The following is a 14146-nucleotide window of genomic DNA, read 5'->3' on the forward strand; positions in this document are numbered from 1 at the left end:
ATCATTGTTCTGCTCTCTGTTGCCAGGCTACTGTGTATTCAAAACAAACTTTCTCACTGTTCTCTCCCTGTTGTTAGCGTCACGTTCAGCTGCCCTGGGCAGAATCTTGAAACTGTTGTTCTTAGTCTACCTATACGGAAATATGGCTTAGTACGGTTTAATTAGGAACTACAGGTATTTAAATGTATGTACTTATATTTTTCATGTATTTATGAAACGGAATAATGTTAATTAATGTTTAAGCTGCTGTTCTCGGTCTCGTGTGTAGAGCTGTGTGCTGTCACTCAAGTGTTAAAGGGGTGTGGCTTGGCTGTGACTGGTGAATAACACGCGTATGACACGCCCCCTCTTCCCTGCGCAGATGAGGCTGCAGGGAGATTGCCGTTACAACATCGACACGGTGAGGAGGGTGGGCGAGGAGCTGAAGGAGGAAGAGGAGGAGCCGTCGGGTCTCATCAACCTGAACAGCTCGGAACCACAGACCTCAGGTCAGTTAGAGCACAGTCCTGCTATTTACACATAAACCTGAACAGCACGGAGCCACAGACCTCAGGTCAGTTAGAGCACGGTCCTGCTATTTACACATAAACCCAAACAGCACAGAGCCACAGACCTCGGGTCAGTGAGGGCACGGTCCTGCTGTCCTGCTGTGTGTGTGTAATGCGCAACGTGTGTGTACCCCCAGGCGTGATCGAACCCTGGGAGCTGCACCAGGCTCAGGATGTGTGTATAATGTGTGTGTGTAATGTGTGTGTGTGTGTGTATAACGTGTGTGTATAATGTGTGTGTGTGTAATGTGTGTGTGTGTGTGTGTGTGTATGTGTATAAAACGTGTGTCTGTGTGTGTAATGGGTGTGTGTGTGTGTATAACGTGTGTATAATGTGTGTGTGTGTAATGTGTGTGTATAACGTGTGTGTGTGTGTTTAACAGTGTTGGGAGCTACACCAGGTGCAGGGTCTCAGGCAGAGGCAGAACCTCCAGCAGTGTGTGTGTGTGTGTGTGTGTGTGTATAATGTGTGTGTGTGTGTGTGTGTGTATAACGCGTGTGTGTGTGTGTGTGTATAATGTGTGTGTGTGTGTATAACGCGTGTGTGTGTGTGTGTGTACCCCAGGCGTGATCGAGCGTTGGGAGCTGCACCAGGCGCAGGGTCTCAGGCAGAGGCAGAACCTCCAGCAGTGTTTGTGTGTGTATAATGAGTGTGTGTATAATGAGTGTGTGTGTATAACGTGTATGTGTAATGCGCGTGTGTGTGTGTGTGTGTGTGTGTACCCCAGGCGTGATCGAGCGTTGGGAGCTGCACCAGGCGCAGGGTCTCAGGCAGAGGCAGAACCTCCAGCAGTGTGTGTGTGTGTATAACGCGTGTGTGTGTGTGTGTGTGTGTATAACGTGTGTGTGTGTGTGTGTGTGTGTGTGTGTATAACGTGTGTGTGTGTATAACGCGCGGGTGTGTATAACGTGTGTGTGTGTATAACGCGTGTGTGTGTGTGTGTGTGTGTACCCAGGCGTGATCGAGCGTTGGGAGCTGCACCAGGCGCAGGGTCTCAGGCAGAGGCAGAACCTCCAGCAGTGTGTGTGTGTATAACGTGTGTGTGTGTATAACGCGTGTGTGTGTGTGTGTGTATAACGTGTGTGTGTGTGTGTGTATGTATAACGCGTGTGTGTGTGTGTGTACCCCAGGCGTGATCGAGCGTTGGGAGCTGCACCAGGCGCAGGGTCTCAGGCAGAGGCAGAACCTCCAGCAGTGTGTGTGTGTGTATAACGTGTGTGTGTGTGTGTGTGTGTGTGTGTGTGTGTGTGTACCCCAGGCGTGATCGAGCGTTGGGAGCTGCACCAGGCGCAGGGTCTCAGGCAGAGGCAGAACCTCCAGCAGTGTGTGTGTGTGTATAACGCGTGTGTATAACGTGTGTGTGTGTGTGTGTGTGTGTACCCAGGCGTGATCGAGCGTTGGGAGCTGCACCAGGCGCAGGGTCTCAGGCAGAGGCAGAACCTCCAGCAGTGTGTGTGTGTGTATAACGCGTGTGTGTGTGTGTGTGTACCCAGGCGTGATCGAGCGTTGGGAGCTGCACCAGGCTCAGGGTCTCAGGCAGAGGCAGAACCTCCAGCAGTGGCAGCAGTTCCACTCCGACCTGGACAGCGTGTGGGCGTGGCTCGGGCAGGCGGAGGCGGAGCTAGAGCAGCAGAGGGGGCTGGCCCAGAACACCGACATCCAGACCATCGAGCAGCGAATCAGGAAGCTGAAGGTGAGCGGAGCGGTCTGTCCGCGCGCGGAAAACCTTTTAAGGCAGGTAACCCTGTAAGGCAGGGGCGGCCAATCTTACCCGAAAAGGCCCGGTGTGGGTGCAGGTTTGTGTTTTAGCCTGATTCATGACCTGAACTGAACATCCAGTTGCAGAAAGCTGTACTTATTCGAGACAGAGTGTAGTTATTTTTGGCCATTGTCCTGGGGCCGATTCCGCACTTTGGGTTGGTTTCGCTGACACTGATTAAGCCTACTCCTGGACTACATTCAGTGGTGAATGAAGATTCTCCATGCTGAACTCGATTTAGTCCAGGCCTAAGCTTAATCTGCGTCTGTGAGACCAGTCCCCAAAAAAAGTAACACTTTAATGTGATGTTTCACCAACATCCTAGCTGTGCCAACAATCCCACCCTCACAAAACAACATTCAGAGTCAACTTTCTGTTCAGCAGACGCAACAGAACTGAGACATGAGGGCGTCCTGTAGCGTAGTGGTTAAGGTACATGACTGGGACATTCAAGGTGGCGGTTCGATAAGATCCGCACAGCCGTTGGGCCCTTGAGCAAGGCCCTTAACCCTGCGTTGCTCCAGAGGAAGATTGTCTCCTGCTTAGTCTAATCAACTGTACGGCCCTCTGGATAAGAGCGTCTGCCAAATGGCAATAATGTAACAGGAGAAAATGTTAAAATGTTAAAATCCCTGACCCATACTCCCGCCCGTCCCCCGACCCCCCCCGATCCCCCCCCCCCCAGGAGCTGCAGAAGGGGGTGGACTCCCGCAAGGCCATCGTGCTCTCCATAAACCTGTGCAGCGGGGAGTTCCTGCAGGAGGGCCCAGAGGAGGACCGCCGCCGGCTCCAGGCCCGGCTGAAGGAGCTGAACGCCCGCTGGGACCGGCTGGGCGTGGCCCTGGAAGCCTGGAGGGGCAGCCTGCAGGACGCACTCATGCAGTGTCAGGTAGGCCCTCCTCGGGTAGACCCCCTCGTGTAGCCCCCCTCATGTAGGCCCCCACGTGTAGACCTCCTGGTGTAGACCACCTCGTGTAGACCCCCCCCCCCCCACCCTGAATCAAGGCCCGAGTTCCTCCATCGATTATTCTAGATCGCTTCCCAATAAGCTGCAAAAGGAGAATGAGCAAAAATAATCTATCCACTTGTGTTCAGATTTAGATTTCATTTTCCCAGCCAGTGTCGTAGGACAATGAGTTAGATCCAGTTTATAAGCGTCAGTCCTGGAAGGCCACAATGTCTGCTGGTTTTTTGTTTTAATTAAATTCATTGGCCTAATTAATTAATTGGATAAAGAGTCCACACCTGGTTCCCAGGGAAAATTGGACGGAAAGCACAGAAAGATGCGCACTGGAGCCTTCTGGGAACTGTAGTATTAAACCCCACTTCCATTCCCACTCTCTAGCTGATTATAATTTGTTGGTTTACGTATGCACATGCCACATGCACACACCATATGCGCATGCAAGCCATCACATTCAACTCGCAGTCTGGATGAGCTTAGGACTGCGTGAGTCAGGCTGTGGGGGGGGGGTTTAAAACTACAGTTCCCAGGGGGCCGCAGTTCCACTGAGCGGCCTCTGTCCTTCTTTGCAGGACTTCCACGAGATGAGCCACGGCCTGCTGCTGTGGCTGGAGAACATCGACCGGCGGAGGAACGAGATCGTGCCCATCGACCACAACGCCGACAGCGACCTGCTCCATGAGCACCACCGCACGCTCACTGTACGCACGGCGATATCGTTCAGCCTGAAATGTGCTCATTACAATTCATCATCTGCACTGACCAAGCAGGTTCTATTGCCACAAAATGTGTTACTGAAATCTCTCTTTCTTTCACTTTATCTCTCCCTCTCTCTCCCTCTCTCTCTCCCTCTCGCTTCCACTCTCCCTCTCTCCCCCCTTCCCCCCTCTCTCTCCCTCCCCCCTCTCCCCCTCTCTCTCCCTCCTCTCCCTCTCTCTTCTGCTCTCCCTCTCTCCTCCCCCCTCTCCCCCTCTCTCCCTCCTCTCTCCCTTCCTCCCTCTCTCTCTCTCTCTTCCCCCCTCTCCCCCTCTCTCCCTCTCCCCTCTCTCCTTCCCCTCTCTCCCTCTCTCCCCTCCCTCCCTCCCCCCCTCCCTCCGTCCTGCAGCAAATCCGGCGGGAGCTGCTGGACTCCCAGCTGAAGGTGTCCTCCCTGCAGGACCTGTCCCGGCAGCTGCTGGTGCAGTCGGAGGGCAGCGACTGCCTGGAGGCGCAGGAGAAGGTGCACGTGATCGGGAACCGGCTCAAACTGCTCCTGAAAGAGGTGACCCGTGACCTGCGCGCCCTCCAGAAGACCCTGGAGATCACCGGCAGTCAGCAGGTCAGAGCCCCAGCAGAATGAGGACTCTTCATCTTACATTACATTACATTACATTACATTATTGGCATTTGGCAGACGCTCTTATACAGAGTGACGTACAGTTGATTACACTAGGCAGGAGACGATCCTCCCCTTGAGCAATGCAGGGTTAAGGGCCTTGCTCAAGGGCCCAACGGCTGTGCAGATCTTATTGTGGCTACACTGGGATTAGAGCCACCGACCTTGCGTGTCCCAGGCATTTACCTTAACCACTACGCTACAGGCCACCCCTTAATTTAGATTTCTGTTCGTTAGTTTTCAGCGAACTTACGTTATTAGCCTTACAACTAGGCTAAAATCACCTTTGCTTTCCCTGCCAAAACCAAAAACCAAGTCAGTCTCAAGTACTTTAGTGTAATTTTAGTCAGATTAGGCTTCCATTGCCAATGAGATATGACAGTTTGACTCATTTCAAGATTTGCCAATGGGGTAAGAACAATTTACTTGTCAAGCGAACATTGACTTAAGAAAAGCTAATATTCTACTTGAGAGAAAAAAAAAGTCTTAAGTCTTATTACAAGACACTTGATAAGACTTGTTCACATTGCGGCGTTCTGTCACGAGACCTGTTATCATTTAGGCTGAGTTACTGCATGTGTTATGTTATCTTGTTGTACTGTGACATTGGCAGTAGAGGCTAACTGCTCTGGGGGTGTGGGGCGTTGCAGGTTATCATTTAGGCTGAGTTACTGCATGTGTTATGTTATCTTGTTGCACTGTGACATCGACAGTAGAGGCTAACTCTGCTCTGGGGGTGTGGGGCGTTGCAGGTTATCATTTAGGCTGAGTTACTGCGTGTGTTATGTTATCTTGTTGCACTGTGACATCGGCAGTAGAGGCTAACTCTGCTCTGGGGGGTGTGGGGCGTTGCAGGTTATCATTTAGGCTGAGTTACTGCGTGTGTTATGTTATCTTGTTGCACTGTGACATCGGCAGTAGAGGCTAACTCTGCTCTGGGGGGTGTGGGGCGTTGCAGGTTATCATTTAGGCTGAGTTACTGCGTGTGTTATGTTATCTTGTTGCACTGTGACATCGGCAGTAGAGGCTAACTCTGCTCTGGGGGGTGCGGGGCGTTGCAGGACCTGTCCTCGTGGTCTTCGGCGGACGAGCTGGACACGTCGGGGTCCCTGAGCCCAGCCTCGGGCCGGAGCACGCCGAGCCGGCGCCGATCGGTAACGCGACCCCCCCCACCCCACCCCCCGCGCCCCGCCCCGCTCCCCACGCGCGGAGCGAGACTCGCTCCCCGTCCGAAAAAAACCGTAGAGCGTCGCTGAGCTGCGAGTGTTCCAGTAGAGGCCCAGGTCACCCCCCCCCCCCCCCCCCCCGCCCCAATCCTCACCCGCCCTTCCTCCTCCTCCTCCTCCTCCTCCTCTCTCCCCGGTCCTCCACCTCGCCCGCTACAGGGCCTCCCCTATCCCATCATGCCCTCTCCTACCCCCCCCCCCTTCTGCATGCTGTCCCCCCCCCCCCCACCAACAGGATTCCCTCGCTCCTGTCGTTCCCGTTCCGTTGATTCCCGTTTGACTCCCCCTTTTCCTTAGTTCTCCTGAATAAATTGTGTTTTAGTTATATCCTGTTTAATATGTACATCTGTAAACTCTTTTCTTGTCTTTAAGAGAAAAAAAATTACTGGTCTTTTTTTTTTTTTCAACTGATTTTTTGCTACATTCACTAGTTCCTTTGTAGACCCCTTTGTAGTGAATTGCACAAGGAATACTGGCTTTTCAACGAGAACCAATCGCAAGACATAGCCTGACAGCTTCTCACACTGATGTTAGCGTAACCAGGGTGATATTAAATCTAGGTGTGTAGATCGCAATTGGGCTGGACTGACAGTTTGGTCCTTCAAACTTCAGTTAACTTCAGACTGCACAAAACAAAAAATAAGATCTCATCAAGTATTTTAGTCTGATATCTAGACTTAGGTTTTCTCATTTTAAGATTTGCCAAAGGGGTAAGACAATTTCACAAGCAAAAAGTTTAAACAGCTGTAAGTTTCCTTCTGAAACTTTTTTGGTCAGATTCCAGCCATCATTCCATTCAGCTTAGCAGTTTACTTCCCCCCACCAACATTCATGGAGACCATTTCATTGCTGTAAAAGGTTTTTCCCAATCACAGGAGTTTGAATTCAGACGCACATTCGAAGGCATATTTTTCCACTTCATTCCAGTTCAAAATCATCATTTCCCCGTCAGAGAAAAAGAACACATAGTTCCAGTAGTTGACAAATTGTGTTATATCATGTTGCCATAAAAAAAGCACACACAGTTCTTAAACCACGACACATTTTTGGAAGCTAGCTACTATGACTATTATCCGTGACTCCATTGCCAGACATACCGCAACAGTTTTGGACACTTGAGGCCTGCAACATCCAGGGTCAAAGCCCACCCCATCCAATCAGAACAGGGTGAAGGCCCCATTGCATCCAATCAGAACAAGGTCAAAGCTGAAGGCATCCAATCAGAACGCACAATGCCCTTTGAAAAGCCAGTTTCCTTGCTCCCATGGTCGGATACCTGTCACCCTCATTTGATTTTGTTGCTGCTCTTTTTCTTGTTTCGTTAGTTTTGTTTTTTTGTTTGTTTCGTTCATCGGTAGCTTGTCTTTATTTGCCTGGACTGAACATTCTCTTTCTTTACTCCCTGTTCATTGCACACAGCTACGGGGCAAATGTAGTCTCTCTCAGCCTGGACCCCCAGTCAGCCACCCACACCGCAGGTACTTTCCTCCCGGTTTCTAGAACTCCCGGAAGATAATGGAACTCAGGTCATGATCCCAAACCCGGCTAGCACACAACCCGGCTAGCTGTGTTCCCAAATCCAGCACCCGCCTCCCCTCCCCCTCAAATCCCGGACACCACGTTCTATTCCTGTATTTCTGGGAGAAGTGGGGTGCCAGTCCTCCTTGATACGTGCGCGCATGGCGACCATAACCGTGTCTCTCTCGAAACCTCGGGACAAACCAGCATCAGGAAACGCCGGCCCCGTTTGTGACAGGGGCCCATTAAAATAACCAATCACATTCACATAACTCAGATTTGAGTTATACAGACCAATCAGGGTCATGCATATGAATTCCATCATCTTCTACAATTCTAGATGCTACGTTAGATGCTAGGTGTTACGTGCAGTGGGGAATCTACTGATTCTGGGAAACAAAGAACCGACCCGTCGCCCTGTATCGAGTGTAGGCTTTTCTGTGCTACCATTGTCCTTGGCTGCTTGATAACGCCGTCCAGACTGCGCTTGAAGACCTTGTCTGTCCTTCCCTCCCTGTTAAAACAACCACAACAATAACAACAACAACGACAGCGACAACAGGTCCTGCAGTGCCCGTCTAGCCCACTAGGTGGCGGTAGACTTCTAATGCTCCTTCTCTTCTGAAATTCTCTCTCTCCCTAGTTGCCAGGCCAGCAGTGTCTGCAATGAACAATGTTTTCAACGACAGTCACACTCTCTCTCCTTATCTCTCTCTCTCTCCCTCTCCCTCTCCCTCTCTCTGTCTCTCTATCTCATGTGTGACATCACTTCCGCTTTATTACTAACAACCCACCCTGTTCTCTCCTAATTTGCCATGTGGGCCAGGGCTCTCCATTTTGTGAAGTGACGGGGTGCACTTTGGTCTAAGCCCTCCCCTGTTCCTCCACCCGCCCCCCCGCCCGCCCCCTTACCCCCTCCTGCTCCCATCCCCATCCCCATCCCCATGCCCCCCCCCCCCCCTCCCCACCCTACCCTACCCCTCCTCCAAACTTCCAAAAAAATATTACTAAAAAAACCTGAGTTTGGCCAAAACACAGCTTCCATAACAAATTTGCAGGCTCAATGGCTAGGGATTCGTGGCAATTTTTAAAATTTATCCTGAAAGAATCTGGCCCTCGATCAAATCCATGCTAGGAAATGGCGCAGTTCAACCTCAAGAGTCTTATTTTAATGTTAAGTAAGGAGCAACTAAAGGCAGAATTATATATAATATGGTATTATTATGCCTAAAATGTGCATGTATGGACATAGGTTGGTTTGGGTCGAGATAAAAAAATCACTTAGTGAACACTTACCGGTGCACGTTTTTTGTTTGTACACCGCGTAGAGCAGTTATCAGCAACTCACGGTCCTCGAGGGCCGAGAACTGCTGGTTTTCCACCCTCCCTTTACCTGGGAGTCAGGTGTGTTCACCCTCCCGTTACCTGGGAGTCAGGTGTGTTCACCCTCCCGTTACCTGGGAGTCAGGTGTGTTCACCCTCCCTTTACCTGGGAGTCAGGTGTGTTCACCCTCCCGTTACCTGGGAGTCAGGTGTGTTCACCCTCCCTTTACCTGGGAGTCAGGTGTGTTCACCCTCCCTTTACCTGGGAGTCAGGTGTGTTCACCCTCCCTTTACCTGGGAGTCAGGTGTGTTCACCCTCCTTTTACCTGGGAGTCAGGTGTGTTCACCCTCCCTTTACCTGGGAGTCAGGTGTGAAGACAGTCTGGCCAATCAGTGGCGCTAATTACCCAGGAGAAAAAGAAAAACAGGCCAGGATTTGGATGCTTGGCCGGAGTTGATGATCCCTGGTATGTGGGGTGCAATAGGGGGGTTTTTTTTGGGGGGGGGGGGGGGGGCTTCTCTCCCGCACCCCAGACACGTTTCGTTTTGAATAAGCGTCTCCACGGCGATGTCTTTCCCGCCACGGTCCTGTAGATCAGGACAGCGGCCGTGAATCACATCACAGCGCAAAACGAAAGGTCCCCCCGCCCGGTCACGAGACCTGGGATTAAAACTGTGATTAATTATGGACCTTTAGCCGAGGTGTCTGTGAACAGTCCGAAGGATGCTATCACACCTTTATCTTAGACGTAGATAACCCTTTGCCATCAGTTTGAAAAGAAGGTCTGTGGGACATATGTCACAAACAGATAAGGCCTGGGTGAAGTATCTCATATTTGTGACTATAGCTCACCCAGGAGGCCATTCGACACGCACCAGTGCACTGCAAAAACCAACGAAGAAGTACTCAAGTATTTTAGTCTTATATCTTAAGACTTAAAATCTTCTTATTTCTATTACCTTTCTCCTAAATTAGACAAAAATATTGCCATTCTTTGTTTTGCGGTGAGACTTTGTATGTTATTCTCTCAAAAATGACTGCTTGACAAGTTTAATTTTATTGCCCTATTGGCAAATCTCAAAATGATTATATATACAGAATGGTGCACACCCAAAAATGAGAGAGGTGCAGACTAGCGGATAATCTTATTTTTAAGATAAAGTCTTAAAACGATTAAAACTGTCTCACCTCATTTAAGCCTAAATATAAGACTAAAATACTTGTTCAGACTTATTTGGTTTTTGTTGTGTATTGCCTACCTCAGAATCTTAGACTACAGGAGAGAAAATCACCAGGAGCTATTAACACCAAGAGCTTTTAACACTAGGACCTTTTAACACTGGGAGCTATTAACAGTGTGACTTCTGCTATCTTCCCAGCAAGCTCCTTGTTTATTCACAATCTGGTAACACTGAAATGAAATATTTATTTTCTTTAAAAAAAAAAAAGACTTTGCTGAACGCTATTTGCAGCACATCGCTGGTGATTTCTAACACTGCACGTCAAAGCTTGTCCACTTCCTGTTAATATCTGTTCTTGATCGATTGCTTGGACTGGCGAGCATGCACTTTACAACAGATCCGGTTCATCCCAAAGACAATGGCACTCATATTTTCATATGTAACCAGGGTTTTTATTTTTATCTTTATGTGTGCATTAATGTATTATCGTGTAAAAAATACATTTAGCAGCCATGGAGTGTGTTTGCAGTCCTTAATCCAAATCAGTCTTGGGTTGATCTTGCATTGGAACAACAAACATTGGAGCCCATGTTGCGTGCTACTGAGGCTTGATTTAATGTATACAAACGAGTTCCACGGCCAGTTATATAGAGCAATTTATTCAACGACGAATAACGATCCATTCGATGTGCTTTAGGGACGACTCGAGATTTGTTCCTTGTAATTCAATGCGATTCTACACACATAGTAATGTACAAAGTAATGTGAAATAATGGCTCGTTGATTAGTTTATAGATTACGGGGCTGCTTCCTGCAAGGTGGTTAAACTGATTTTAAATTAGATTAGGTATTTAAATGTCATTCTGAGGGATTGAAATGATGGGGGGGGGGGGGGGGGGGGGGGGGGTAATTTTGTCGGGCGCTCAAGATGACGAGCGCAGGTGTCCCCCGCTGAGAGAGCTAATCGGCGTATTGGTGACCGCTACTTAAACGGTAATTGGGCCCAAAATTGAAATGGAGTGTGGTACGGAGGTCGCCATGGAGACCGGAGGCGCTGCCATGCGCATAATCGGATGCTAAGGTGCCCCCCACCCAACCAACCCCGCTCTCGGCACACTTTCAGGAAATATAAAAAGGCACAGAGACCCAGGACGGGTACATCAAGTTTTCCCCCTTTTAGAACTCTCTGACGTCCATTTCCGTGTGTCCGTCTGGTCAGAGTAGCCTTCGTCCGGATTACCGCAGTGCTTTTAAAATGACCCGCGAGGTATGTTCCGTTCATTATTAGAACAGACTCCACAACCTGAGCAAAACATCGGCCTTCTCTCCGCTAGCTGGTTTCATCGATGTTTGTGGCGTGACGTCAACTAGGGCTTACTTTTTCGGCTCATTTTACGAAAACTTCCTTTAAATTATGTAAAAGCATGGCCAGTTAGCGCAAGTTGTTATCCAGAACGACTTGCACATCTTTCTCACTTTTACATAGTATCGATTTGTACCGGCAATCGGCACTACCTGGGGATCAAATTTGGAGCCGTTGCACCACACTGCTACCAAATGTCCTTCGCAGTGAGCTAAATTATGTTTTTTTTTGTGGGATGTAGTGGTAATTCAATGTTCTATTCCGTTTCCGAGAACCCTCGGAAACGCCTCTCAAGGCTCAACTTGGAATGCGGGCAAACAAGATGGAGGTCTCTCGATTGAAGTCTAAATTTGATTTCTGCGGTTCGTGGAAGCTGCTCACTCGCACACCTGCTCCAGGCCTGGAGTGCCCGTCCGCCCACAGCTGTGAGAACAGCTAGGCCTTCACTGTAAAAAAATAAATAAAAATAAAATAAAGTGCTCTAGTCTTATAATGAGACTTAGAAGAGTAACATACATTTGTTTTTAAGTCCAAATGCAAGACTAAAATACTTAAGAAATATATATTTTTTTGTTTTTGCCTGACAACCACCCTCCCATCTGTCCCAAACAGATATTTTAGAACAAGCCTCCTCCCTCCTCCTCCTTTTGGCTCTGCCTGAGGGAGCAAAGTGTACCACATGCAGGCATGTGACGATCTATTCATAAAACAATGAAAATGAAATGCGAACCTTTGAGCCAATGCAAGATCATAACTAGCACATAAAAACCGGAAGTAGAAAAGGACTGCAGAAAATAATTATGGCACCATTGATGTAACCGCCAAGCTCTTTGTAGGGAGTTACCCCAACTGCACTGGTCTCACAGCCAGACGTTGGGAACTGCAGGATATCTATTTGAACGCAGGGCGAGGCCTCTGGACCTGGCGGCCAGGCATCCTGCGCCGTCAGCGGCGTCTAACGAGCAGCGGGGCCGCTGTGTGCTTTCTGTCCGTGTGTGCGCGCAGGTCTCCCAGAGGCGCTGGGTCCGCTTCCTCCCGTTCTGACGCGCAGCCGGCGCCCCGGAGCCAGTCGTTCTTCCTGCGCGTCCTTCGGGCGGCGCTGCCGCTCCAGCTCCTCCTGCTGCTGATCATCGGCCTGGCGTGCCTGGTGCCCATGACGGAGGAGGACTTCAGTTGCACCCACTCCAACAACTTCGCCCGCTCCTTCCACCCCATGCTCCGCTACACCAACGGCCCGCCGCCCATATGAAAGCCGAGAACGCCGACAGACCATCGGTTTATTTTTGTAACTTTATTTTATTTTTCTCCTTTTTTTTTTCCCCCCCTAACGGTTATTATACTGTTATGTTTTTGAGTTTCCGTGGAAACGGCAGAAGAAAAAAAAAAAAGAAAAAAAAAAAAAAGCACTATTTACAACGGTTAGCCAAAGTCGAACTGTGCTGTGTCTTTGTACAGGTGAAAACAGCTGCTAATTTGTCTTGAATCGACCTGCGTAGATGTTAGAATCAAGCGCGAGACTCCCGGGTTTGCTGTATGTCAAAATTGCGTGAGATATAAAAAAAAGAAAAAGTATTATTTCAAATTAAATAACAAGCCTCCTTCACATACCAAAAAACGGGGGTGCGAGAAGAGAGTGCCCGTTCACGATATTGGATAGCACTGACGTAAGCACTGTTTTAGATACGGCTCTTGTGTTGCTCTGTCCCGATGCTATAATGTCTTCCTTTTCAGTGAAGAAAAGTATTTTTACATCAGTGTTTTAAGTATAAAAAAAAAAAAGTGAACTCACTCATATGAATTAAATGATTTGTAAATTAACATTTTAAATAGCTTATATATGGCAATTATTTTTTATATTTTTCCTTTTGGCATGCAGTTGTAATCGTTGCTTTGAAAGCGAACAATCACCGACAGCTTGTGAGCAGGAACATTCGAGGAGGCTAATTTTTAATAATGATCATAACTGGATGTGCAAATTGAGATCACTGGATTGCGTGAGGATGCTATGTGTAAAAAAAAAAAAAAAATGAAATGATGATAAAGGTTATTTAACTATGTACAGTTTGCTAATGCTGACCCAAGAACTTTGTTTGCATTTAATATACACATACATACAATATGCAAATGTATTATGGTTGTTTTTTTATTTTATTTTGGTGATGTAGAAAATTATTAAATATAAACTCAAACTAATACCGTTTATGATCATATTCAACCACGAGATTCTTTAATAATACGTGTGTCCATACAATATGCAATACATGCACATTCACTCAATATTATACAGTGTCTGTTGCTCATACAATACATGAACATGTTCTATAGACCTAAATCACACAAATGGTGGTGATCGGTGGACAATTTCTGACTACACTTCCCACAATCCTTGAGGCAATTTACCAGGACGTAACCAGACAGTATCCACCTTAACCCACAATGAACATTACTGAAGGTGGTTTAATGGATGCAAAATGTATGGTGCCTATGCTATTTGTAAAAAAATTACAACAAATGAATATAGAATTACATATATTTCATGACAGTAGCATATTTATAAGTATGTTGAGGTTGACGTCAGGGGCCTGTTACACAAAGCAGGATTACTGAGTTAGCCTGATAAGTAAATTTGGAGTTATCCTGTTAACATTCTAATTCAGCCTTGGTTCTTTAGTTCTATGTTTTACTGGTTCTACTGGGTATACAGTAATCCTGCTTTGCGATACAGGCCCATGAAAGGCAGCGTAATCGCACATTATCATTTGAATTGCCTTTATTCGCAGTAGGGCACCATTCTAAACACGCTCATGTAACCATTGCCTGCCTGACTCAAGGAGAGTTCTGTTTTCTGTGGCGCCGAAGGAAAAATGTTTCTTCGAGCAAATAACTT

The 14146-nt window shown here is 48.1% G+C and overlaps 1 protein-coding gene across 7 annotated transcripts in view; it reads left to right on the forward strand.

Annotated features, from left to right (window-relative positions):
- Positions 1-13452, forward strand: part of LOC133127991 (nesprin-1-like) — a 207698-nt gene extending 194246 nt beyond the window's left edge. For all 7 annotated transcript variants that reach the window (XM_061241165.1, XM_061241158.1, XM_061241159.1 and 4 more), the window contains 8 exons: positions 362-488; positions 2043-2242; positions 2994-3197; positions 3845-3973; positions 4378-4590; positions 5709-5801; positions 7293-7351; positions 12265-13452. In XM_061241165.1, the coding sequence (XP_061097149.1) occupies positions 362-488; positions 2043-2242; positions 2994-3197; positions 3845-3973; positions 4378-4590; positions 5709-5801; positions 7293-7351; positions 12265-12508 (1269 nt within the window). In that variant the 3' untranslated portion in view covers positions 12509-13452. The remainder of the gene's footprint in view (positions 1-361; positions 489-2042; positions 2243-2993; positions 3198-3844; positions 3974-4377; positions 4591-5708; positions 5802-7292; positions 7352-12264) is intronic.
- The last annotated feature ends 694 nt before the right edge of the window (positions 13453-14146 follow it).

The sequence above is a fragment of the Conger conger genome, chromosome 5, assembly GCF_963514075.1.
Source record: "Conger conger chromosome 5, fConCon1.1, whole genome shotgun sequence".
Lineage (NCBI taxonomy): Eukaryota > Metazoa > Chordata > Actinopteri > Anguilliformes > Congridae > Conger > Conger conger.